Source organism: Camelus dromedarius, chromosome 10, assembly GCF_036321535.1.
Source record: "Camelus dromedarius isolate mCamDro1 chromosome 10, mCamDro1.pat, whole genome shotgun sequence".
In the NCBI taxonomy this organism is placed as follows: Eukaryota; Metazoa; Chordata; class Mammalia; order Artiodactyla; family Camelidae; genus Camelus; species Camelus dromedarius.
Window position 1 is genome coordinate 27,332,820 of NC_087445.1, and position 27,153 is coordinate 27,359,972.

The following is a 27,153-nucleotide window of genomic DNA, read 5'->3' on the forward strand; positions in this document are numbered from 1 at the left end:
TGCTTAGGTTTCTCATGAAAATGAAGTCAGATAGTAGCAAAGGCTGGTGTTATTTCAAAAGCTTTATCACTCACATGTCCAGTAGTTGGTGATGGCTATTGCCTGGAATTTATCTGGAGTTTTTGGCTAGAATGTCTACCCATGATCTATACATACGACTGGTACTCACTCACACCCTGGTGACTGGATTCCAATAGCAAGCATAGAAAGAGAGAGAGAGAGAGGGAGGGAGAAACAGAGACAGAGGGAGACAAAGGCTGAGGCAGGGTGACACACACACTGAGACAAAGAGAGAGGCAGACATTCTATCACGTTTTTAGGACCTAATTTTGGAAGTCACATAACTTCATTTCCATCAACTTCTATTGGTTCTGACTGTCACAAAGTTTCACCCAGCTTCAAGAGAAGAAGACATAGACCCAACCTCTTGATGGAGTAGCATAGTGTCACATTGTAAGATGAGCAAGTGGTTTATTTTAACAGCCATTTTAGGAAAATATAATCTGCCACAGTGATTCCCTAGTGATATTAGATAACATCTACTGTAAACTTACCGTGTGCTCTCTGTTGGTCTACATGATTTACATGTACTGCCGGTTAGATCTCACATCTATTCATTTACTGTGGATACTGGATACTGTTGTTTCCCCCATTTTAAAGACTGGAGAACAGAGCTAAGCAACTTGTTGAAGGTCACACAGCTTGAAATGATGATACAGACACTAGGCTTCTAACCTGTATCCTACACTGCTGCTCACTAGACAACAGAAATAGCCTGGGGAAACTGTAATGTCTTAATGTAAAGGACTTACTTTTTAACTATCTCGATTTACTTAATTTACATCTGTGAACCTTAGAGATTCATGTCAAAATTTGAATAGAAATACTGGATTTTGAGGATAACTGTTAAGGTTGATTTATAATGTGCCAGGAAAAGTGCCTATCATAGCACTAGCCATAGAGTTGTTACCCAAAATGGAATATTCTGAATATGTTATTTCAACAATTTTATTTTTTATTTAGTTTTTTTTAAATGTATGTCTTTTAGTTTCAAGTCATTTGATACAGATATATAAGCAGAATTAAACTTTTTCATCTTGCTCAGGGCCTCCTATTTAGTCCTTCTAGTTGAACTGCATTGTTATTGACCGATACCATAAATGATTATATAAATGTTTACATTTCTGACAAATTAAAAAAAAATTTTAGCACTAAACTGCAGGATATTATTTTATAACCTGATATTTTGACAGGAAGTCTATGAGTTCATAAGTGTATAATAATTTTTGTTTCTTTAAATACTATATATATAATTAAACATTTTAAATATATCATATATAATATATATGTGCAATTATTGTACATACATATATACATATGCACACACACACACGCAAAAACATTTTCTTCTTTGACTCTTTTTTAATTCTTGGGAAATGTTTAGGAAAGTAAACCAGTGTATAGCCTGCAGTTCCCTGACAGACTCTGATTGGAAGATGAAGACTTTCTTTTCCCAGTGACTCAGATTTTGTTTTCTCCTGTGTAACTAGAATGTTGTATGTTCAATAAATATTTGTTGATCAAAGGATTTTAGGTCTGAGATTAAGCTTAAAGAGAGATTATTTCTTAACTGTCTCTTGCTAAATTTCATTTTGGGAAAAGCCTGAAAATAACCAAGTCCCATTTAAGACTCCAATTTTGATCTGATGATAATCCAAACCTTATAAAGACTTTTGAAGCCTTGGAAAATTAAAGAATTTGGTTCCAGTATATCTTGTCTTGGCAGGAACCCAAAAAGGTAAAAACTGTTCGGAAATGTCTCCTAAAATCATTGAAGTTAATTTAAAATTTGGTTAGATAAATGAATGAGGGGTCAGGGAACTTACATGGCATATGTTTTATTATTCAAAACCTGAAACTTGAAGGAAATTACTTGATTTTTCACTTTTTTATAGTCTCTTTTATCAGAATCTTCATTTCCCATCTCTTGATGTATAAGTGCTTTAAAACAATAAATGTTCACTTTATTCTATGCGAAAGCTATCATAATTCTCAAATAATATGTGCTGAGTACTCCCATTCAAATAGAGTTTGATAGGTGCAGTAACTAGAATAAAAGCCAGTTTTTTTTCCCCCAGCAATAGTCTTTTTAGATAAATGTATGAAATACTTCGATATAGCCATGTTTTCCTGACACTACGCATCTATAATCAAAATCAACATTTTTCTTAATTTCTTTAAATGTAGGCCTATGTCTGTAATCACGTTTAAAGGGAAACATTTCAGCATTTGTTTTTCAAATGTGGCAGGCAATTTCCATAGCTTATTGCAGGCCCTGTCATCTATAGATTTTGATGCTGACAATTCTACTTGAATTTGTAGGTAACTAATTGTAATATTTGTTACCAGCCTTTAAAATACAAGACAATAGCATTTATGGTAGCATTATTTAAATATTGCCTAACTGTAGAAGTGGAAGTCCTTCATATTAGTACTTATAAGACGAACAATGGGAAACTGTGTTTGAAATAATGTGATTAAATTTTTAAAATAAAATGTTAATTTCTACATGTGGGTCATGAATTCAATTTTAGGTAAATTCCTTTACCTATTTTGTGGGTGGCCAAATGTCCGACTTTCAAGAGGCCATCCTCTTCTCTTGACTGACAGAGTACTTACCTAAACAGCTTGTTCTTGCCTACTGGCCCCATACCAGCCAAAAGTAAAGGACATTTTGAGGCCCAGTCTTGGCTATTAAAAGGTCAAAACTTAAATGCTTTCTCATGACTCCTGCAGGTCTTAGAACAAAAGGAAAACTGAGAGCTACCATAACTGTTAGTCCCAGAAACAAAAATCAAGCACAATAATGTCTTTTTCTGTTGTAAAGAGCATGCTGACCACAACAGGAAAAGAGAACTAGTTTACTTTTCACAAGGGGACAATCACTTGATCTTTTCTTCAGGGTCTAATAGCTGTAAAGTTTCCCTGTGCTACTCTTAGTGCAAGGATGGCAAGGGAGATAAAAGCAAAGACATCTTGAAATCACGAAAGTGATTAAAAAATCACCTGATGGTGAATATTTTTAAATGCAGGTTGAATTTGCTGACTTCAGATTCATAAGGTTTGCAGAAGTAACATCTTGACTTGAAAAAGAAAGTGCACAAAAGCAGTAGGGGTGTGTTACATGATTCAGTGGACCACGTTTCTAGGCTACCGCACATTACTACACCCGTAGGAGTACAAATTCCCTGCAGTTGACTACAAAATTGAATTTGAGTGGAAAGTGAGTGACATTAGTGCTAAAAAAGATCACACACTTCTGATAGACAAAGGTCATGTTTTGGTTATCTTTTCTTTCCTTGACATAAGATTTTGGAACCACCCCAAACTCTTCAAAACAGTGTCACTACATAAGGGAAGAACTTGCTTTTAGTGTGATTAAATGTCTGATGGCATATTCCAGAGAACTCAGATCACTCAAGAAATCCCATACTGGAGACTTAGACTTGCCTAACTTCATATTAGAAGTTTTCTAGTAAAGAAACTTTGATTGTGCTTAAACTATAGTCTTCAATCTGATTTGTTATGGGAGTCTCTTTTTTTCTTTTCTTTTCTTTTTTTTTCCCCCTTAAAGTACTCTTTGTAGTTATGTAAAACTGATGATTAGCATGACCCACATTGGAAAAGTAGTATTTCTTGTTTTGGTGAGTAGCTTATTTTTGCCCTGTTCCCTAAATTTATTTACTAAGCCGTTCTTCAGTAAGTACTTTGTCAAACTTAGTAATATCCTAACTTAATGTCAGTCTGTGGTGGGTATGAGCTTACTTCTTTTGGTATGTTCTTAAGTATGAGACAAACTTGTTTAAAAATGACCTAGGACCACTCCCCAAAACCCTGACTTAGAACCTCAGTCCCCTGCCTGCCTCTTAACCCTAATAACCCTTACTTCTTTCCTCCACTCTGTATTACCTCCCATCACTTCCTCAAGTTTTCTGTTCTTGCTGTATTCCTTCCAGTATCATCTGGAACACAGTTCTCTTCTCTCTCTTGCCCTCTTCTTTTTCTCCTCTGACTTCCAGAGAAGGCAACCAAGACAGAATGCAAATAAATGAAAAACAGTGTGATGTAGGATTTTTTTTATTTCTCCATGCCTATAAAGCAACATTAAATGCACAAATTATGTTAGGTCATTTGGGGGGAAATATGTATGGAAATGACAGAAATGTGACAGCAACTATAACTGGGAATAATGTAGAATCTATAAAATCTTGTCTCATAAAGTGTTCAGAGTATATGGTAATGTGTGTGTAAATTATGAAAATAAAAACTCCACTAAAACATAGCTTAAAAGTTACTGTATAGAAATAGATTTTGTCCCCACCTTAATATGATTGTTTTGGGGTTGACTTTTCAGAGAATTAGTAGAGTTTTTATAGGGATCTTATTATTTTAATTTATCTAGGAAGAAATACACATGGCATTCCTTTCAATTTTCTAACCCATGGATCTTAATCATTCCTGATTAAGTTCAAGTTGCAACTTTATGAAGTCTAACTCAGAAAATATCATTTAGGCATGGAAATTTGAGATGCTTCTGCCCCTCTAGGTATGTAGGTTTCCCATTAATAACTTAGGACAATTAACAATAATGACAAATGAAACAACTTTTAATTTATGTAACATTTTTTAATCAAAGATTAAAATGTTTAATTTTCTAACACGGTTTCACTTACGCTTTATGCATGCAAAAAAGATAAATAATCCCCTTGGTACAGTTTTGTTTCTCTACAGAGTATCCATGCAGTTAATGAGTATTTATTTTGTGCTAACAGTACATTCAGTAGTATTAACTGCCTAAAAATATATGTGTAAAATAGCTCTAATTCCTGCAGAGTGTAGTTAAATAACAGAGCAGAAATATTGTTAAATGGTGATGTGAGAAAGAGAAGAAAGTGGTAGAAGGGAGGAGGGAGAGGAGGAGTGGGGAGGAGAAAGGAAAGAAGAATGGGGAAACTACAATGAATATGATGATGACAGAAAAGAAGATAACAAGCTACACTTTCTTGAGCTTTCGGTTAGTGGCTGTTATTGTTCATGTATTTTACAGACGATCCTTTAAACGGTCAAATGAGTTTATGTACTACTCTTCCATTTTATAGATAAGGAGGCTTATGTTTAGAAAGACTAAATACACTTCCAAAGCATATATACCTAGTTGTATTTCAACTTAGGTTATTCTTCTAATTGCTATTGTGGCCACATGATTGTTCGAAGATTTAGAAGGTGACGTCAGAGAGAAAGATGCTCAATAGACTAAAGGAAATACAAAGTAGGGAGCATCCATTCCCTAATGTGCCTCATGTTGCTTTCATGTTTAATGCTTGATTTTTGATAGAATGTGTTTTATCATTGAATTAGCTTTTTTAAAATTTAATTCTTCAGAATATCTCATTCTTGAAGCCAGTTTTGCTTTTTCTGACTTGGTATTCTCTCTGCCTTATTTGAGCTGCCTGAACTTTGGACCCTTTATATACTGCCTTGTCTGCTTCATCAGTGCTACTGGTTCATCCACCTCCCTGCTGCACCCCCAACCCCCCAACAAGCACCCAAAACAGATTCAACACCTTGGCAGAAGGACTGTCTCTTATTCCATGGCTTGTTCATTTCATTGTTCATTTATTCATTCACACCTCTACCAAACTTGTAGTAGCCACATACCTTTAAAAAACAAATCTCTCTTTTTCTATCCAAGCGTGTAATGCAAGAACAGGGCTAGTGTACTAGTATTTATAGTGTAGTGTCTGTGGTGGTCGCCTAGCTCATGTTACACATACTACGCTGTTGATGAGTATTAATTGAAAAGCATTTATGCTCTTTGTAAGCAATAATTTTATGGAAAATACTATTATAATTATATTTGGGAAATCATAGGTAACATGTTATGTTTAAATATTTTTAATTATTACTTATTTTTATTATCGTATTAAATATGTACCATATGACTTTGCTACATAGGCTCAGGTCATCTGTACATAAAGTAATATACATTTAATATCTGTAATGATATATCTGCTATACACAGAGTTCTACAACATATGACTATTGTATCCTAGGAGGAAAACTGGCCCAGAGTATATTGAAATATATGGTTTTCGCAGGTGCATTATGATGGGATCACATTTTATTTTTTTACTATGTTTAGGGTAATATGTTTTTCAATAAAGTAAAAAATGTCAAACCTTAAATTAGGATATGATTATAAATAACATTTCTGTCTGGGCAGTCAGGTGTACTGTGTTAATGTTCTAAAATGCTTTCATTGATGAATTGTTTCATTTCTATTATTAATTATTAAGAAAAAGGATGAGCAGAGTTTCTCAATATACCGATAATCAAAACAAATTGTATAATGAACTGTCAAGCGGACTTAAAGCACATGTCTGGAGTCTAAAAGATTATGCCTTGGGCTGAGACAAGTCAATACAGAATCAGCTAGAAAGCAGAGTGATTATAAAAGTAGAGCCCTGGTAAGAGGGACAAGCGTTCTAAAATCATTGTCCAGTTAAAGAAGCAGCAAATATAGTTATTCTCCCGGTTTTAAACATTGTCTGAATTTCAGTCACTTTCACCAACCTGATCCTTATGGGTCACTGCATTCTCATCAGGGGCTCTACAATTTGAACTAGTTTGAAACAAAACTTTTAATTTTCCCTTTTGATGGGATGATTCTTTATTTGTATCCAGAATTCAGTAAGGATTTGTATCCCTGTTCAATCTCGTAACCAGTTTTGGTTTGGAAAAGGAAATCTGTACTGACCGTAAACTCAGATCACTGTGCTCATATCTCTTTAATGTCCATGGAAATATGCTCAGCTGAGCTCTCTTGCCCTGCACATCACTACATTTGTAAAGATGTATCCCAAATCCTGTATCTAAAGACATTTATTAATCATCTAACATGTACAAGGCATGATGATGGACACAAGGGATGCAGAATTGTAATAATCAATATCTCTGCTCTGAGGGAGATCACAGCTTAATGAGGTTGCTTTGAAACAAATATTAGAGCTCATTGATGGCATAGTGGAGACATAGGATTGATGTCCTTTAAGAAAACAAGGAAAGAATGACTAACCCTCTGAGGAGGGCCAAGTAGTGATTCACAGAGAGGTTGCTTTTGATTTGGGGTTCAAAGTGTGAGTGGGACACCTCTAGATCACAACAATGAGAAAAAGTTGTTAGTAGAAAATGATGATTAAGAGCTCTCTATCTGCCAGAAATTAGAGATTGGGACCAGATTGTAAAGGGTTTGTATGTTAGGTATTTGTAGTTGTTACTCTTACTATGCATATATTCACTGATGAAGAAAAGATGCATATTGTTTTTTGGGTTTTTTTTTTTTTTTTGGATCTTAAGGGATTTCTGAAAGAAACTGGTGGCAGCACTGAAAGGTGGATCTTACAGGGAAGACAGTAGAGAGTATTGGTTGAAAATCAGTTAAGTGGAGCTCCTGAAATTGTACACCTGGGAGGATATTGATGAAGACTCAAATTAGAACAGTCAATACAAATCTGGGCTATTATGGGATAGGAGATCTGACTAATCAAAAGTATCTCATGATCAAACCTCCACAGCCAAAAGGAAATTTTGTGATACACTAAGTAAACCAAGTAATAAACCTAAAAAAACTTTAAGATTTAACATGAAAAGAAATTTAAACCTGTCTCAAAAGCACTAGCCATTATAGCTGTGGCCAAATGCTTACACAAAGCAGAATATAAATGTGGAAACCATTGAATTTTCATAATCAAAGGGCACTATTATCCTCAAAGCAGTAACTTCCGGAAGAAATAAGCATGACGTTAAAGAAGACTGTCTTTGAATAACTTTCTCCCCAAGAGTGAATACCCTTGGACTTTTGAAAGGTATCAGGTAAAACTGTTCATAAAATATAAAGGGACAGTGGAGACTGAATTGCCTCAGGCTGCGAAAACGGAAGCCCTAGTTTAGAGGAAGAAATTTGTATCAACTTTTAAACTTTCCATTTTTGAAACATAACCATTTCTTTGACTCATTCTCCATTTTTTTTTTAACTCCAGCACAGACATGATGACATTTTGCATATTCTGGCTATTTTTGCTAGAGAAATGTTACGCTATGTCAAGTCTTTAGATCACATCCAGAGATAAGTAGCAAGTTTATAAAATAGATAACCATGAGCTCACTTAATTAGAAGTAAATTGTACTTTTTCCTTGAATACCAGAAAGAAACATATCCATTGATTCTATCCAAGCCCTAGAATTAGATTTTCTTTTAAATCAGTTAAGTCCTCAAGCTGATTGATAGTACATGACACTAAACAAATAGTGTGTTATCATGAGCAATACAAAGATAAATTTAGATTCAATTCCTATGTCTAACACTCAAGTAAAGCTACAGTCATCACTATATCCCAAGATCTAGCGGAATGCCTGGCACATAGTAGGAACTCAGGTATTTCATATATTGCATGAATAAGTGGATATTGGTCTAGATTTGATCCATCTAAATCGCAGTATCCTAATCTGTTATGAGAACTGATTGATTATACAGAAATGTATCTGAAATGAGTCTTGGTACTGCTCTATTCTAATCTCTCATTAGGCCTAGTAGAGTCAAATGGTTCAACATTTCAGCCTAACATTATTTGCTAAGATCAAAATTTTTATGGGAGTTAAAGGAAATCAAACAAATGAAGTGCAACCCTTCTGTTTTTGAAAAGAGGTCAGAAAACTAAAAATAAATCTGTTCCTTGCCCCAATTTCACCACATCAGACATAGGGAATCTTAAAAAAAAAAATGTAATTTGAAAGCAAATGGTAGAACACTATTTATTCTGAGTTAATCATTATATTTATACTGTCTCATAGTTTCAGATTTTCTCCTTCACAGATCATAATCTTAAGTCCAGAACCTCATTTCCCCTCACTCATCCGTTTCTTTAGTCTATTACTTCAGTACAGACATGAAAGTAGTCTTAGAGTTTACATAAACTTTCAACAAGTTGAGTCAATTTACAAATGAGAAATGTGGCCATAGTTTCATTCACCATTAGTTATGATAAATAGCTGGCCTCCTATCAATTCACCTTCATAGATAATCAGTTCTATAGCTTTATTGTAGTATCTGTGACACACAATAAAATGCCCCTATTTAAAGTGCACAGTTTGCATAAGTTTTAGTATATATGTTCATCTGTCAATCATGCCCACATGAATGTACCATCACTCCCAAAAGTTTTCTTTGTGGTGCTTTATAATCTTACTTCCTCCCAAATTGTGGTTACCAGGCTAACACTGATCTGCCTTCTCTTACTATAAAGGAGTTGGCACTTTCTAGAATTTTATATAAATTGTAACATGCAGTATACACTGAGTTTTTGTATAGCTACTTTGGCTCATCATTATTTTGAGCTATTCCTATGTTGTTCGGTGTAGAGGAAGCTGTTACTTTTTATTTTTTAAGTAGTAGTCCCTTGTATAGATATACTATAATGTGTATATTTTTCTTAAAGTTATCTCTGAGCATTTCATTTTCTATTTTTTCTTTAGTTACATTGTTTTTCAATTTCAATTCTGATTGTTCATTGCCAGCATAAAGAAATAAAGTTGATTTTTGTGTATTGATCTTGTATCCTGAACCTGTTCTAGACTCACTAGATCTATCTTTATTGTGGATTCTTTGGGGGTTTTTTTGTTTGTTTTTTTTTTTACACAGATGACCATACGGTCAGCATATGAAGAGAGTTTTATGTGTTCCTTTTCAATCTGTGTGTCTTTCGCTTTCTTTTGTGTTATTACTTTGCTTGGGACCCCTAGGACAATGTTGAGTAGAAGAAGTGAGAGCAGACACCCTTCCTTTGTTTTTGATTTTAGAGTCTAAGCATTCAGTCTTTCGTTGTTAAGTATAATGTTAAGTTTTTTTCATAGATTCCTTTATGACGTTGAGGGAGTTTCTGTTTTGCTGAGAGGGTTTTTTTTTTTTTTTTTAATCATTAGTAGAGTTTAGATTTTTGTTAAATAAATTTTTAGTGCATATTTAGAGACAGTCATAAGATTTTTTTTCCTGGTAATATAGTAAATTATATTGGTAGATTTTTGCATGCCAAACCTACCTTAAATTCCTGCCATAAAATGCCGTAAACCTACCTGGTCATGTTTTATTATTTCCTAGTTTTCATATTGTTGTGGAATTCCTAAAATTTTCTTGTTAATTTTATGTCTGTGCTCCTGAGGGATGTAGGTCTGTAGCTTACTTTTCTTGTATTATAAAGAAGCTAATTCCTTACCCACTTAACCCCATAGGCCATCTTTCACGATGTACTCTTCTGTCCCAGCTTTTCTTCTCTTTTTCTGGACTTCTACATATTTACCCTCACATTTCTACCCTGGAGCTTTTGTTTTCATAACATTTTAACTGTTGCCTTCTACATTCTCTTGTCTCAGAAGTCATCCTATTTCCCATGGACTCACACCAGTAAACTCTCAGCACTGATACTGTTATTACTATTTTACTGTAGTAGCTGTTCTCAACCCTCCTGGAACTGATGCTTTTTATTTTTTAACATGTATTTTGTAATTCTCTTTCACTATTTGGGAATTAAACATAAATTTACTATGTGCATAGAATTTTACAATGATAATGTAAAGTATAAATAAATAGTTGCATTTATTTTATTTTATTAATGCTTGAGCTGTACTACTATGAAGACCTAATGAAATACTCAGATGCTTGCACCTACATGGAGAGTGTCTTTAATGGGTCAGCTACAAATACAGATTTAGTATATTGCAACTCAAACATCAGGAGCAGTATTCCCATGTAGGTAACATGGTTATGCCTAATGGAAAAGAATATTGGTTTACAGAAGTTTTCCTAAGTTTAATCTTTTCTTAATTTAGACGGAGATTACTTATAGACATTCAGTGTGTACTTAAGATGTGTAAAAATGCTGTGTTTATATGCCAAAGAATGTGAAGGTTTAGGCTCAGATAACTGTATATATTTTCTTCCTCTTCCTCTTCCTCTTCCTCTTTCTTCAGGCCAGGCGTCCCAAACCATACAGGCTGCAGCCACCGTCTTTGTTGTGCAGGACTGTCCTGCACATTGCATGACTTTCCTGACTCTTCCTACTAAAATTCTTGCATTGCTCTAAATGATTCTGACAATAAAAACACCCAGGTTTTCAAAATCCTCTGTAGGAGAATGTACTGCTTCTGTAGATAGCCACCAGAATAAAGTTTAAATGAAAATTACATTTGAATTCATACTGCTGGAATTACCCCATTTTGATTGTTTCCTCAAAACTCAGAATTAACACATTAAGCTAGGAGATTATTTCTAGACACAACATAGTCAGCTATGTATTGTTACTCACTATTTTTAGATAAAACTTTTGTTACAACTACATATTAAATCCATGAATGTAAGTGAATTGGCCTCTTTGGGGATCCTGGTGAATTTTTACAAATTTAAAGAAAAGTACATGGTATTGATACTTAATGTTAAAATAATTCTATGTCTCATGGGAAATAATACAAAATTGCTTCATTACCAGTTGTTTTTATTTGAGAATCAGTGACCAGATTTTAAAATAGCAAAGGAATATTTGGCTTCTTCCCTATAGTTAATAAACAACAGAGTTGTAAATGCATATTTAAAAAACATATTTTAAAAATCAAGCTTTTTAAAAATATGGTGAGCCAACTTCAGAAATGTCTCACTTAAGATAAGATTTTTATTTATTTAGAAGTATTTTGTGCTTAGAAGATTGGTTGGTTTCGCATGAAAACTAAAATCATAATCATATCATTTTCCCCCTTAATGGCCATATGACTTTTTGTGGCTCTCTTCTGGATCTTTATTCATTTCTGAGTTGGAAAATGAATTAAGTTTTTAATGGTGAATGGTCTAGGCATTTGTTACAGGTTGATAATAGATTTTAACATAAAATTGATATTTAAATATTGAAATATTGCACACAGTTACTGAATTACGTGATATTCTGACATAGCATATATTATGAAATATTTTTAACTAAAATTTGAAGGCTTGTAACAAAATAGATCCATTAAATCCTTTTGAGAGATGTTACAGCTGAGCTTAAAGTGTGGGAATAGATTTTCAGTGTATCCTAAATGCCTAAAGCTTCCAAGTGCTAGATTTTGCAGAGAGGTCTGCCATGTAGGAAATAAAATAACTTAATATATGTTGTGTATATTTTTCAAAGTGAAATTCTAGGGGAAACCTAATAGACTGCAAATATAATAGAATATGCTGGGAAAATGCAATTAAGAAAACTGTGGTAGTCAAGTATGCAAATTATGTCCATCTGTTGAAGAAACCCTTGGGATAACATGAAATTGATGGAGAGAAGTGAATGATTATTTTCCAAGCATTCCTGTCAGAAGCCATACATTTTAAACCTATCTGTGAAGACAGGGACCCCTTCTAAACATTCTTAGTAGGCTAGAATATTTCCCTGATTTGAATGACTTAGCAAGCCAAAAAGACAGACCAAGAACTAGAATAAAGTCAGACTCATTTTTTTATATTAAATTTACATCTAACTTGAGCCAATTCAATCCTCAAATGGCCTTGGCAATGACTTAGCTTCCTGCAATTCTTTGTAGAGTGCAGAAATATCTATCTCCCAGGTAGACAGAGGTGAGAACATGAAATAGGTTGCAGAAAGAAACCTTGGAGTTTTGAAAATGCCCTATTTTAAAAATGACTTTGAGGGCAGTATTGGTGGTAAGAAAGTTTTCATGCTTGTTTAGTGGAAAGTCATGTTATATCACAACACTTGTTTTTCAGTGCCAGGTAGACTGTTTGCTGGAGCCACTATGCTTGAGAAGAAATGTAGACTCTGAGAGTCTGGAAAGCACTAGAATGACAAACATACTAGAATAATATGAAAGGTATATGTCAATCTACTACCAAGAGGATTACCCTACTTAAAAGTGGCCTAGTTCTGGGTCATTTCCATAGTAAAATTTTAAGAGCAATAGCTTATTAATTACTTAAAGATACATATATTGTTGGGAAGCTTTTATTTTTATATAATCTACAAAGTGAAGTCACCTGTGATTAAGAGAGTTCAGCAACCCCTGGTTTTTCTCCCATGTAAGACATGCCATGAAGCTAAGAGCTCATGAGTGTTGACTCTCAGTCCAGCTGGTGCTTGCCTCGTTGGGCAGTTCTCTATTGTGCCTGCATTTCTTGTTAAAGTTTTAATAAGTCTGATACTTCCATAACATGATTTTAGTTGTACATGTAAACAATTCCTGCCCTCTAAGGACTTAATTCTCTGGATCAATGAACTAAAAATAAAATTATATTGCACTTTTAATCTGGAAGGTGGGAGAAACACATGTAACAAGAAAAAATATCACAGCTTGATTTTTGCACCAGCAGATGCCATTGGATTACTCTCACAATATGTATTCTTGGTATCTTGACATGTGTTCTTTATAGATCCTTTTAAAAAGTGTGTAACATAATTATTCTAAGAATGAGGGGATTCTTCATATATTTTCTTTCAAATTAATACCTTTTCTTAATGGAACCATGTACCATCTCTAACAAAACATGCAGAGCCAGATGTTAACACTTAGAAGTTACCATTTGGTACTTTACCACTGAGACACATTCCGACTGCAGAGATTTAGTGAAGATTCCTAGTGTGGAAAAACTTCAGCTTTACACACAGTCTTTTTCCTCAAAGGAGTTCCTCTTCTAAGCCTTTTAAAATAGTGGTACATACTTTCAGTTTCTATTAATTATGATGATTGTGATTATCAAAGAACTCAGCACTATATTTACTTTTGATTTTATCTATTCTTGTATTTATAAATATTGAGAACCTTTTGTGTCTCAGAGCTATATTGGGAATACCGTGGTTAGCAAGATAGAAAATAATACTATGTTACAATGATTTTTATTTTTTGTCCTGAGCTAACTTCTGGCTTTCAAATATTTGGTGCAAATGAGAGCTGAGGGAGCCTGATTGTAAAGGGGTGCTGGGTAGGACACCTCAGTTACATTTGCCCATTAGCTGTTGGTTTTACCTCACAGGTCCAGTCTACTCATCAACATAAATTAACACATCTGGACCAAGAATTATGGTAACATGTGCCATCCTTTTTGCTTAATCCAGACTGGTGCTTCTCCAAGTGAGGTTCCTGTAACAACAACATCAACTGAGGATTTGCAAAAAATCCAAATTTTGAGGCCCCGCTATAGACCTGCTGAATCAGAAACCCTGGGGATGGGGCCTCAGAATCTGGTTGTTAACAGTCTTCCATGACAAATAATTCTGATGCATGGTAAAGTTTGAGAACCACTAGTGTATACCGAGTATTAACATTTCCTTAACCACAATCTGTAATGAATGCTAATGGCACAGTATTTCGTAATTCTCCAATCAATTGAATCTTGAGGTTTCAGAACACTTTCTCTAAAGTGAAGAACTTACGTTGCTATCTACATTATTTTTGCTGCACTGATAATGATTCTGTCAACAGAATCATATGATATTAACCAGTACGTCTCCTTTGGCACAGGGAAAGTATTCAGTTCACTCCTATCAAACGTACCTGAAATAATTAAAAATTTGTAAATGACAAAACACCTTCTATATTCACTGGTAATAATAGTTAGCCTTTAAGTACAAAATGACAATGTAAAAATTGATCCTATTTTAATTAAATATTTTAATGCCTGATCTAAACATTTTAGCTTCATTCTATGGAAGATAAATCATGAGATTAATTTAATAATTCAGTCATTAAGTCCCTGATGTAAGCAAGTCTATATGCAAAAGCTTGCAAAGTTGAGTAGTATGGCAAGAACTTAGAGCTTTTCACGAAGATGGCGCCGAAAGCGAAGAAGGAAGCCCCCACCCCTCCCAAAGCCGAAGCCAAAGCAAAGGCTTTGAAGGCCAAGAAAGCAGTGCTGAAAGGCGTCCACAGCCACAAAAAAAAGAAGATCCGGACGTCACCCACATTCCGACAGCCCAAAACACTGCGGCTCAGAAGGCAGCCCAAATATCCTCGGAAGAGCGCCCCTAGGAGAAACAAGCTTGACCACTATGCCATCATCAAGTTCCCCTTGACCACCGAGTCAGCTATGAAGAAGATAGAAGACAACAACACACTTGTGTTCATTGTGGATGTCAAAGCCAACAAGCACCAGATCAAACAGGCTGTGAAGAAGCTCTATGACATTGACGTGGCTAAAGTCAATACCCTGATTAGGCCTGATGGAGAGAAGAAGGCATATGTACGACTGGCTCCTGATTATGATGCTGTGGATGTTGAAAACAAAATTGGAATCATCTAAACTCAGTCCAGCTGGCTAATTCTAAATATAAAAATTTTTACTATAAAAAAAAAAAAGAACTTAGAGTGTAGTGACGGATATGAAATATACATGCAAGGTTCTATAATGTAGAGGAAGGATATGGAAAATTTAATGAGGGATGTATATAAACTATGTTAATTCAAAGACAGAGGAAACCTCTGATCAGGACTTTCTGAGATCCTTTATGATGGAGAGGTTTGATGTAAGATCATTAAGCCTAAAGAGTGAATTATATTTTTAGAGCTACGACAGGGTAGAGAAGGGTTTTTAGGAAAAAGAAAGGGCAGAAGCAGAAGAAGAAAGAGAAGAAAGTCTAGCACCTTTTGTTTGGAGAGTATCAAGGAATGAGGGTCATTAGAAATCGAAATATGTGTCTAAAGTAGTTCAATATATGCCTCTAAACTTGTTTTGAGGCCTTAGATAATAAGGGATGCAGTAGAAATGTATGGACTGCTGAGGCTTTTGATAGGGAAAGCAAGACAATTAAGTGTATGAACACACACGCATCCATTCTTCTTGTACAGAATGGTGTGGAAGAGAAAGATGTTTGAGGCAGGCTGGATTATAGAAACTGTATTTAATTCTGGTCTAAGGAAGAAGAAATTAGACTTTGAGCAAGAGAAGGAAAGGGCTTGGATAAGGGGATAAGGGGAGCAGCGTAACTGAGAGTCACGGAAGTTGCCTCCCAAAATTAAGGCAAATACTCATAGTATTCAAAAGGAATGAAGGAAGAGTGTTTATATTAACTGATAGAAGGACAATATTCAGGGTAGGAGAGATGGTGAATTTATTTGGGGACACGCTGATGTGGCTTTGTTAGAAGGACAGCAGGTCTGGGGCAGTTGATAAATTGTTACCAGAGCTTGGGAGAGTGGTTGAAGCTAAAGAAAGACATACGGGAACTGCCTCTTTGGTGTCCATTAACACTGTGTTTTGAAAAAGGAATCTCTTTCCAAATGGACTTTTAGTAATTAACCTGTTCCTTTATTCAACTGTTATTAAGCTGCCAATATAGGCACTATTCTAGGCATTGATGATACAGAAGTAAAGAGAGCATTACTCCTGCCTTCATGGTGCTTACGTTCTACATGGTTATTTATGAATAAAGGAAAATTAGAAGAATGCATGTAGGCAGTATTTCACCTAAAGGGTAAATATTTGATTTGTCCCTGAGACCTCTCTCTAGTGCCACCCATTTTATCACCCTTGATATTACCAATATCATTCAAGAGATAAATGGCTTCAAATTATGCTCTTCTTTAATTTTCAAATACTTAACAATAATCCATGTATTAGATTTTCTACATACAGATTCCCAGACTGAATATGACATCATCTGAAATGTTAACTTAAGATTTCCCAGTGTTCTTTCACATTTGTGACAGAGCTATTAATGTCTATATACTGAACTGTAGATTTTACAGGTAAGAAAATTGTTTTGGGAAGTAAAATGTAATAATAAAAAAAGTCCATTTCTTGGTAAATTATTGCTCATAACTTGGCTTTCTTGAACAAAAATGTTCATATTTTATTTAATTTGATTTTTTAAAAAAGGAATGAAACCAAAAAGGAAAAGAGACAGAGATCTCAAGCTGTTGGGCTTTGAAAATTTGGCAGAGGATTATTTTCTCTGGAAAAAAAAAAAAAAAAACTGTCTGAGAATTCAAAACATCAGCGTCTTTAGCCCTATTCAGAAATCCATAATGCTACCTTGGAGGACACAGAATAGTGAAGGACCCATCTTATCCTAGTGGGAAAATCATTTGAAATGTTGGCGTGCAAGCAGAGAGAATTCTGGTGACCCCTGTGTATATCGAAGCTACTCACTTTCATTCTTAGACCTCAATCACTATCATTTCTATGAAACCGACAGAATTCTCGGCATTGATATGCAAATGAATGCACCAACAGTAGCCGCACTATTCATTTTCCATGTGCTTTGAGAGCCAGAATTCTGAAAGGCTTCCAGCAATTTAATACACAACACCTTCAATGAACTCAGCTAAAACATTCAGCCAGCTTCACATACACTAGAGTGGTCTGTGGAGACCTTGACATATTCCTGAGGACTGTTTTGTTGTAAGTTTGTTAAATACCACTGAGGATTTTTTTTTTTTTAATGGATAAAATGATAGTGAGGCAGAATGGAATGTTTAAAATCTTTGTTTTCATTTGTGCTCTTTCAAATAACATAAAACGTATGGCATAGCTGTCATTTGAGCTGTAAGATCAAATGGAAAAAGTTGGCCCTGTTTTGTGTGAGCTGAATTTCTTTCTTAGCAGAGCAATTAAATCGTCTCTCCAACACAGTCTCTCTCATTTCCTCTCTGCCCGCTGTACTCTTCTAAAAGTAATGAAAATTGAAATGGGATACAGATTATGATAATAGGACTAAAAGGGAAGGGAAGCAGAAAGAATTGACTCCTCTTTTTCTTTTTCTATTTTCTTCTCCTAATTCTTAAGGTAATTACAAGACTCTGGAGATGTGAACATCTTTATTATCTATGCCAAACGCCATCTGCTGGAAGCATATTTTACAAACCTGCAGGGCCTGACTGTGAGATAAACCGATTTAGTAAAAGTGATGCTTTGTTGTGCTGTTTCTTTATTCAAGTGCCAGACTTTTCTTTGGTGTCCTGGGAGCTCTGTTTCTAAGAAACAGAAAGGGACACGGGAAACATCTAGAAAGAGATTTGATCTCATCCAGCTCCCACTGTCATATTCTTTTTCTTTCTTTCTTTTTTTTTTTCCCCCTCCTAATGCTCTAGAGCAGCATATCATTTCTGGATCAGTGGATCCTTCTAGTTACCTCATTAAGAACATTTCTTATAATGATTTGCGAATCAGAACAAATTGAATAACTGTATCTGGCTAACCAAAGCTCACTCATTCAGTAAGAATGTATCAAGTACTTACTGTTTGTCAGGCAGTTTGCCTAAATGCTGAGGATACCGAGAGGAAAACACTGGGCACACACATGCGTGCCTACAGGTCCACCTCTGCCTGGTCTCCCATCTGCATGCACACACCGATCCTGCTCTCCAAGAAGATCTCACTGCCCGGCATAGCAGAGAATGTATAATTCTCTGAAATTTCCAACAAGTGAGATAACCGGATTTCTTTTATACTTGGCTTGATTTGGGGGATTTTTATTATTTCTACCTCACTCAGTCTCCATTGAATGGCCCCTTCCTGTGAGCTCTTCCCTTTTTTCTTTCTTCTGGGAAGGTTTGTTCCCTCACAGGGTCTCTCCATTCTGCTTTCTAAGTAACCTTGCTTCCTTTCCTCCGTCTCATCTTTATCCCTTCTTATCTCAACCTTGTATGTTTTTGCCATTTTTCATCTTACATGAGACCATTTATTTGTAAATCATACCTTTTTTAGGAAATCAAAAATTCAGTTTACAGGTAACTGTCACTTTTGGTTTGTAATTTATTTTCATTAGGGGCTCTGAAACTTACCAGATTTTGCTTTTGAAGCTTCTGTGTCTTGTGTGGTGTGCGCCATCTTCCATGGGCATTTTGTGAGGTGTATGACGAGCAGCCCCAATGCCTCCTCATAATCGTCCTACAGAATCAAGGGAACCGCAAGCAGATAAGATATCTTGAAGATCTACCAAGATTTATGGCAGTCTAGAGTATCATAAATATGTAAAATAAACTGTAAACACCAGAATCACTCCAGACTACATAGTGACCTCCCACACTGACCCAAATAAGTAACAATGATAAAAAATGGAAGGTTGTCACTTTTGGTCCACATATTGAACATGGTTTTATATCATATTCTTTAGCTTAAGAAACAAAACAAAAACTAAAATAAACCTTTAAAGAGCAACCAAAACAATTAATTTAGATTTCAAAAATAAAAATAATCTGGCTTCCCTCGATGTTTAGGACACATTAGTAACATGGAAAAGAAGTTTAAACCTCAAGGCCCAAGGAACAATATATATCTCTCTGGGATTCCTATGCTTCGTGAAGGTTTCTGTAAGTAGCACCATGTTATCATTAGGAACGGCCAAGATCATGGAGTTCTCCAGGTGACACATCATATTAGTTTGCTGCGTCTGCCGTAACAAATTACCACAAATTGAGTCTCACAGACAATAGAAATTTATTCTGGAAGCTAGAACTTTGAGATCAGGATGTTGGCAGGATTGCTCTCTTCTGAGGCCTGTGAGGGAGAATCTATTACATGCCTTCCTCCTGGCTTTAGTGGTTTGCTGGCATCTCTGATGTTTCTTCACTTCTACTGTATCACCTTGATCTCTACCCTCATCTTTACATTGAGTCCTTTCTCTGTGCATACCTATGTCCAAAGGGTCCCTTTTAAGATACCAGTCATATTAGATGACCTCAACATTGCTGATTAAATCTACAACACCTCTATTTCCAATAAGGCCACACAAATTCTGAGGTACAGGGAGTTAGGACTTCGCCATATAAATTTTGGAGGACAAGATTCAAACCATGACACACATTAAAAAGTCCAGCATCGTATTCTTGGGTAACACTGAAGACCTTTTCACTTAGCAGAGAGTGAAGGCAGCCAAGGGTTTGTATCTATAGCTGAACAGACTGACTGTTTCTACCTCAGAAGCACTAATCCATTGAATCTTTGATGAATGCTTCTGTTTATAAATGATTGGTATCAAGAGCATAACTTGAGAATTAAAGTGGATTATTCAGGTACAAAGTGGGCAGTCACGGGCAAACCCAAATGGACACCTATAACTTAGACAATATTAAAGCTTGCGAAATGCAGTTAAGAATTATCTTTGTGTTCTCCTGATATCACAGTCATTGCTGGAAACTGGTTAGTATTGATCTCATGTATCTGCAAAATATCCAACTTTGTTCTTAGTCCTTCTGAAATAACAACTACTGAGGAAATCTGTAAGAAACGATGTCTCAGAATTCACATGCCTACAGAATTCCCTCTTTCATAATTGTAGTTTGAAAATATTCTGAATGTAAACATAAAGTTTATTTTAATTTGGAAATATCTATATTTGAGGATTAAATTTTATACATATATACATACATGTGTAATATATGCATGTGCATATTATATATGTGCTTATATACACATATAGTTAGATACATGTTTATATATGGGAAATTATGTATTATATCTATACATAACATATTTGTACATGCAACATGTAAGCTTTATAATTTGTATATAACACAAATATGTTAAATATATAATGTATATAAATGATATACATTATATAAAATATATGATATAGTGTCTATTCTAATTATTTGAAAGTATATAATATAAAGAGATAACATATATGTATACACACACTATTTTATTTGCTTTTACTTTAAAAAAAAATCCCCTTTTATGAAAAAAAAAATACAGAATTGATTATAGAGCAGATGAAAAAGTCCACCTTCACAAAAGTTGTGAAGAGTAGGTAGCTAATGTCAAATATTTACTGTGCTCTAGGAATAGCTCTAATGGATTTTCCAATATTTTTAAATTCCCTTTCTACCAAATATGGGTAGCTTCGTGTTTAGAGCTAATTACAGTTATTGAGATTCTATGACAAGCAGTAGACTAATGCCCATTATTACCCAGTTAACAATCAATATTAAACCTTCAAGCTGGCCAATGATGAGTGTTTAATATACACCAGTATCCTGTGGATGTGGGAACACACCTTCTCAATCCTGAGTGTGCCTTCTCTAAATGATGTAAGGAAACAAAATATTCAAAACATTAACAGGAAATCTTCCTTGAGGTTTAATATTGGACACAAGCCCATTACTTGATCAGTAATTTCCATTGATGCAGAGATTCTTCTCTTCCTTGTGAATGAATCATATTTCAAGATCTAATTTGAAAGCCAGTTATCTAAAATTGAGATATTTTCTCTATTTTTAAGGGTTTAGGTTTGAATTTAGTAGATTTTAAGGCACCTGAAATCTTAATCATAGTTAGTCTTAAAGTACACCAAATGACCACCTATGTTACAACCTGGATATTTGATTTAGACTCTGTGTGGTTATATCAATGTGAATAGACAATTTCTAGATGTCTCTGAACAACTAGAGAGGATTTGCAGTATTTCTGGATTGTGAAGATTTGTTGATGTGTAGGAAATATTTTTCCAGTCCTCAAGCATATAATGACAGACAAGGAATGCATTAACCCTAGCCTCAGGCAGAAAAGAAATACCTACCCTGTCATTCATTCATTCATTCATTCATTTAGTATTGAATGAGTATTTGCCATCTCGTAGACATACTAATATGCACAGAAGCTACAAAAACAAGGAAGCAAACAAACAGAAGAACACAGATCATCCTTTTCCCTGAAGTTGCTGAGAGTTAGAAGGAGGAGAGAGGATAACAGCTAGCAGTGGGCACTGATGCTAAATGGAGCGTGTGTACAGGACTCTCAGGCAGCATTCGGAGGCAGCACCTTACCTAGACTGAAAGTGGAGAAAGGTGGTTTGTCAAAATAAATAGGAGAAAGTGATAGTTGAGCCAAATCTCAGATGGCTTTGCCACTGAGGAATCGTATAGGAAAAAAAGTTTATTGGGGTAAATATTACTTAATTATAAAATTAAAATAACTTTCATATAAATATGAAATAGGTCATGGAAATTATTTAAATTATTTCCGTCATGCTCCTCTGAGGAACATTTGACCATGGATTTGTATATTTGTGTAATGCCTTACAGCATGTTTTGAATCTAACAGAATTCTTGAACTTTTTTTTTTTACTTCAGTGGCTTTGTAGGAGCTCTGACTCTACCCTTCATGCCATTTTGTGTGGAGTGCTTCTAGACATGCAATTTCACTTCTTTTTGAATCACACTAGATCAGAGATGATGATAATAGTAACCTAAGTCTGAAAAAATGATTTTCACATGAAAACATCTGCAGGTATGATGGAAAATCTTTTTGACAAGGTAAAAGATTAGCTTCCATTTTATAACTTTTCTTGTGAACCTCTCAAGGTAGTCAATGTTGAGCTTGATAGCATATGAAAAAATTATATAGATTTATCATTAACCTATTTGCTGATAGAACAGTTTCCTTAGGTCAGACAAGTGTGTTTAAATTTTATCAATCTCTCAAAACAAAATCTCTATTCTTTATTTCTATTTCTTATCCTAACTCGTTTACATTTAATCCAAGAAGGAAAAATACGAAGAGTACACTCTAAAACATTTTTCATTATTTTTAGGAGTGGTAAATATATATGAGCAATTAGGCACAATGGAAAAAACTAAACTTGGTTACTCATTCTACCCTAATTGATGCACATGCATGCACACACATGCACACATTTTATCTCATGCTTACACAGGACTTTGGGCAATTTTTCCATTTATGAATTGGGAACAGGGCTGACTTCATGGGCATGTGAACAGTATGGTCATATAAGGCTCTGTGCTTAGCATTTAGGGTTTAATGCTTGGTGGTTGTAATCTTGATATTTATAAAAATTTTATCTTTGTATTTGTTTAGTAAGTGAAGTCGGAGGAGAAACAAAGCATTCTCTGGGTGCTTAGAGCATCCCACGTTCACTTTTCCACTTCCCACTGCCTCCTGACCTCCCTGGGATCTGGGATGGCTTTTCATATGCTTCTTCTCTACACACCTTTTCCTTCTGGAACCTGCTCTGTGACTGCTGCCAACCTCCACCTGGGGTAGCAACTGCTGCACTAGTCCCCTCTTTTCTCATGGGGATCTGGGCATGAGCACAGGACAGGTAGGGGTTACACATGTGCTACATGGAGCAGGCAAGGCTGTGGCCATACCACCCCTAGGCTGGGAGCAACACTCCAGATTCAGCAGATGACTTGACAGGGACATGTCACCCACCGTCATCAAGGTAGTGAGGGCATTCCAGTGAGAAGATTGCAGTCCCCTTAGAGTCATCAGTCCACTGTGGATTAGAATGGCAAACCAATGGGAAGAGGGGCCATTGATTTGCCACCAGTGGGAAAGGGACATTGACTTGCCCACCCTACTTGGGGCCCCACATTTTCATAGTGTCCTAGAACCCACAAATTATGTAGCAGGCCTGAATGGAAATGATGCAAAACTTAAACGTGGTAGAAATTGAATAAAATGCATGCACAGTATCCAGCATAATACCTGGTGTAAAAGAGGTTCTCAGTAAAGTTGTTGTTCTTCTCAATGATCCATTCCTTTTCCTATTTGCTTTTATTAACTATCTTAGCCAGCTCTGTATTAAATGGGCGTAAATCTGTTACCCAATTCACCCAAACTTATTTGCATGTGCTGCCTAAATTAAAAACCATGAGTACTAACTTCAAAGGGACTTTATATTACTTATTAGATTTAGTTCATACTTAAGAAATGTTCTTGCCATGGAAGCATTTATCCTCAGTATTAATGTGACAGTTAATGTGTGGGATGGTGTTACTCTTGGACCATGTTTTTCACTGCTTCTAGACTCCCATGTTAAATAACTTTCGGAAAAGGGATGAGCAAATAATTGAATTCTCAATGCAGGTTGCAAGCTCAAGCAGTCTCTGTCCATGGGGATGTCCAATCTTTTATATTCAATCCCCTTTTAGTTCTTATACCAGAAACACAGACTCAGTAGTCAGTGGTTTCCTTTCTGTGAAGACAGTCATTAGAACTGGTCTCCTAGTTATATTACTTTTTTTTTTCAATCATGCTTAAGAAGGCTACATACATTAAACCTTGGAAACAAATTATGATGGTCAACACTTCAGACCTGTATAAAGTAGCTTGTTTTGCCTTACCAGTATACTTGACATTTATACTTCTGGCAACTATAAAATCAAAATATTATTTTCTAAAAAAGTTTACAGAATGTCTATTCATTATACACTGTTAAATTTCAGTTATATGGGACTCTTCATCTATTTTGAAAATAAAAATACAACTCTGAAGTCAAATTTTTGTTACTTGGTGTTATAGATTCATGCTATAGAATAGTTACATTATTTCTCTTAAAAAGAAACTCAACATTATATAAAAGAAATGATTAAATGGCTTCAGATTTTAAAATATCACATATAGAGAAGCATGGAAAATTTTGATTATTTGATGAAAAATTGTTGAAGTAATTTGTTAAAGTAAAGAAAATAATATGATAATGTAAACTAATACTGCTTTATAGAATTTTAAAATTTGACATTGTCTCCTGTTTACAAGTAAACAATGGTAAGTTCTGGAATGATTCAGACATGGATATGAAAGTATCCTCCAACTCTCATAATCCTTACAACTGTTCACATATTATGAAAACCTTTTATTTGATCTATGTGTTTATCTGTAATATCTACCTCACAGGATTGGTGTAAATGGGATACTGTAGAGAGTGTTTGATATACTCAGTCAACAAATAGACTGAGTTCTGAGATTATTCTTGTTAATATTTTTATTACTGTTATTATTCCCAAGAGACAACTGAAAGCAACCTCATAGACTTACCAATATATGAGGATTTTGCCATTTATTGTTGTTTCGCTTCAGAAGATGTAATTTAACTTATAATAGCATTCAAATCAACCTAATAATATTAGCCATATGCTAATAGGTTCTGCATTAAGAAGTTCCTAGTCCCGGAAAGCCATTGTAAAGTCTAAATCAGTATGTATTTACTGTGATACGACTGCTGTGGGTAGATTAAATTGTTTATTTTTGGTTATAGCTCTTCCCAGGACTTGTAAGAATATGTTTCTATATACAAGCTGATTATTATTACACATAAATTCCTATTTGATTTTGCTTATATTATCTAGATTTTTTTTATTGTTTGTTTTAATGAAATGAACTGGGTTAACTACTATAATAACCAAGACTTACAATTTAAGAACACCAGGTGGTTATCATTTTCAGTCTAGTATTAGCTTATTGCCAGGATACGGGCCTATAAAGAATAAGAAAAATGGGAAATAAGGAAAAAGGGATTTTTCAAAGAGAAGAAGAAATGCCACAATAAGACGAAGAGAGATGCCACAAAGGGAAAATGCATAAGGGAAAAAAATAATAATTGAATAGGGCTGGGATAATGAAAAAGGAATTTAAAAGCTTGAAGAAAATGACCCTCTTTTTCTCTGCTTAACAAGTGTTGCTTTTTTTCTCACTGTCCATTCCCAGGCTTTTACTTCTCTGCCTCCAGTCTGACATAGAACTCTTGACACTTTCTTTTCAACATTCCCTTCCCCCTCCTGCCACAGCCCTGCCCCTAGGACCAAACAACACTTTTTCACCTTTCTTTGAGCTTTTGCAAAGGTTTAGGGAATAGAAATCTAATGGAATTAAATGTCCTTTCATTTTTTCTTTTTCTTTTCTTTTTCCCCACTAAACTGCTTTGTCATTTTAGAGCACAAAATTATCAACTATTTTGTATATTGCAGAAGTACATCTATTAGGAACTGAATAGTCATTTCATTGTTTCTTTTTTCTTTTTTCTTTTCTTTTTTTTTTTTTTTTTACAATGTCTGTCTTTGCCTCAGTAAACACTTTAGGCTAATCACTTGTGATTTCTGTGCCTTTGGTTACTACAAAATAAAAAAGAGATACTAACACAGTTCTAGAAAGGATGATATGCCATAGTGAATAGGAAAAATACTTTCTAAATTGTAAGATGCTTTCAAATGTCCATTGATATCATTTCTCTATATTAGAATGGCTTGACAACCAGGTTTATTGAAATGAAAAGACTGATAGCAAATATATAGAATGCTAAGAAAACTTAGGTAAAGTTGGCCAAAAGTTTTGTTTGATTTGTTTTTCTTTTATAAACATGGAGGAGATTTCTTCGAAGGTTCTGTCTCACACAGATTAAGATGACTATATTTTCCACAATAAAAAAGACAAATACAATAAAACAAGTATAGAAATGCATTTATATAAGACTAATCCTGTATGATACCTGAACTTCTCATAGCAGAATAAGTTATCACAAATGAGAAGGAAACTCTGGGTTAAAAATAACTTTACATAAATATTTTCTCCTCTGTTTAGCTCAAAACATTCAATATTAGTAATAAGTGAAAAGTAGACAATTTTGCAAGCTCTGGTTTTATGCATTGTGATAATGGGTAATTTACACTTCTATAACCTGAAAGTTTAGCGGGTTTTTTTTTCCTCACAACTTTGTCTCTGCTATAACTAATAATTTTGGCCTGTTGGAGAACATTGTTGTTAGCCTCTCTAATTGTGTTTATTATAAGATTTTTCCAAGTTTAATAATGATAAGAATAACATTTTATATCAAAATAATACACAACATTTATAGTCTTACTGATTAATATTTGTTTTTTAAATATTTGTATTATAATGCTAATATACCAGGCAGGGAGTGAGAGAGAAAAATAACTGTATGGTACCCATGAATAGTGGTCTAATAACTTAGTTGCTTTATGAAGTTCAGAAAGAAATCTATTAAAAAGGATTACAGATGTACTTAATGCTTCTTAAAAATATGTTGAATTAAACATACCAGAAGGGAACAATCCCTTAACTCTTATATAAAGAAACTGTATGCAGTATTGCTCTTAATGTATTTATAGAAATAAATATATACCTATGGGTTCAAGGACTCCAAGGAATAGTGGATGAGAAACAAATTTTGTAGTACTATGTCAGAACTGTAGAGGACTTTAAAACATTGTGTTCAATATATTCAGTTTTACTGACACTGAGAATGAACACCAGGAGCTTAAAACAAATTCCCTAGGGGAAAGGATAGTTTCAGAAGCCATGTTTTATGGATG

At 34.7% G+C, this 27,153-nt stretch overlaps 2 protein-coding genes across 2 annotated transcripts in view; both read left to right on the forward strand.

Annotated features, from left to right (window-relative positions):
• Nucleotides 1-27,153, forward strand: part of PTPRD (protein tyrosine phosphatase receptor type D) — a 1,876,190-nt gene that overhangs the window by 290,987 nt on the left and 1,558,050 nt on the right. The window lies entirely within an intron of this gene.
• LOC105098283 (large ribosomal subunit protein uL23-like) lies at nucleotides 14,890-15,425 on the forward strand. Its single transcript, XM_064490207.1, has one exon. The coding sequence runs from the start codon at nucleotides 14,912-14,914 to the stop codon at nucleotides 15,380-15,382; it is 471 nt and encodes a 156-aa protein (XP_064346277.1). The 5' UTR covers nucleotides 14,890-14,911; the 3' UTR covers nucleotides 15,383-15,425.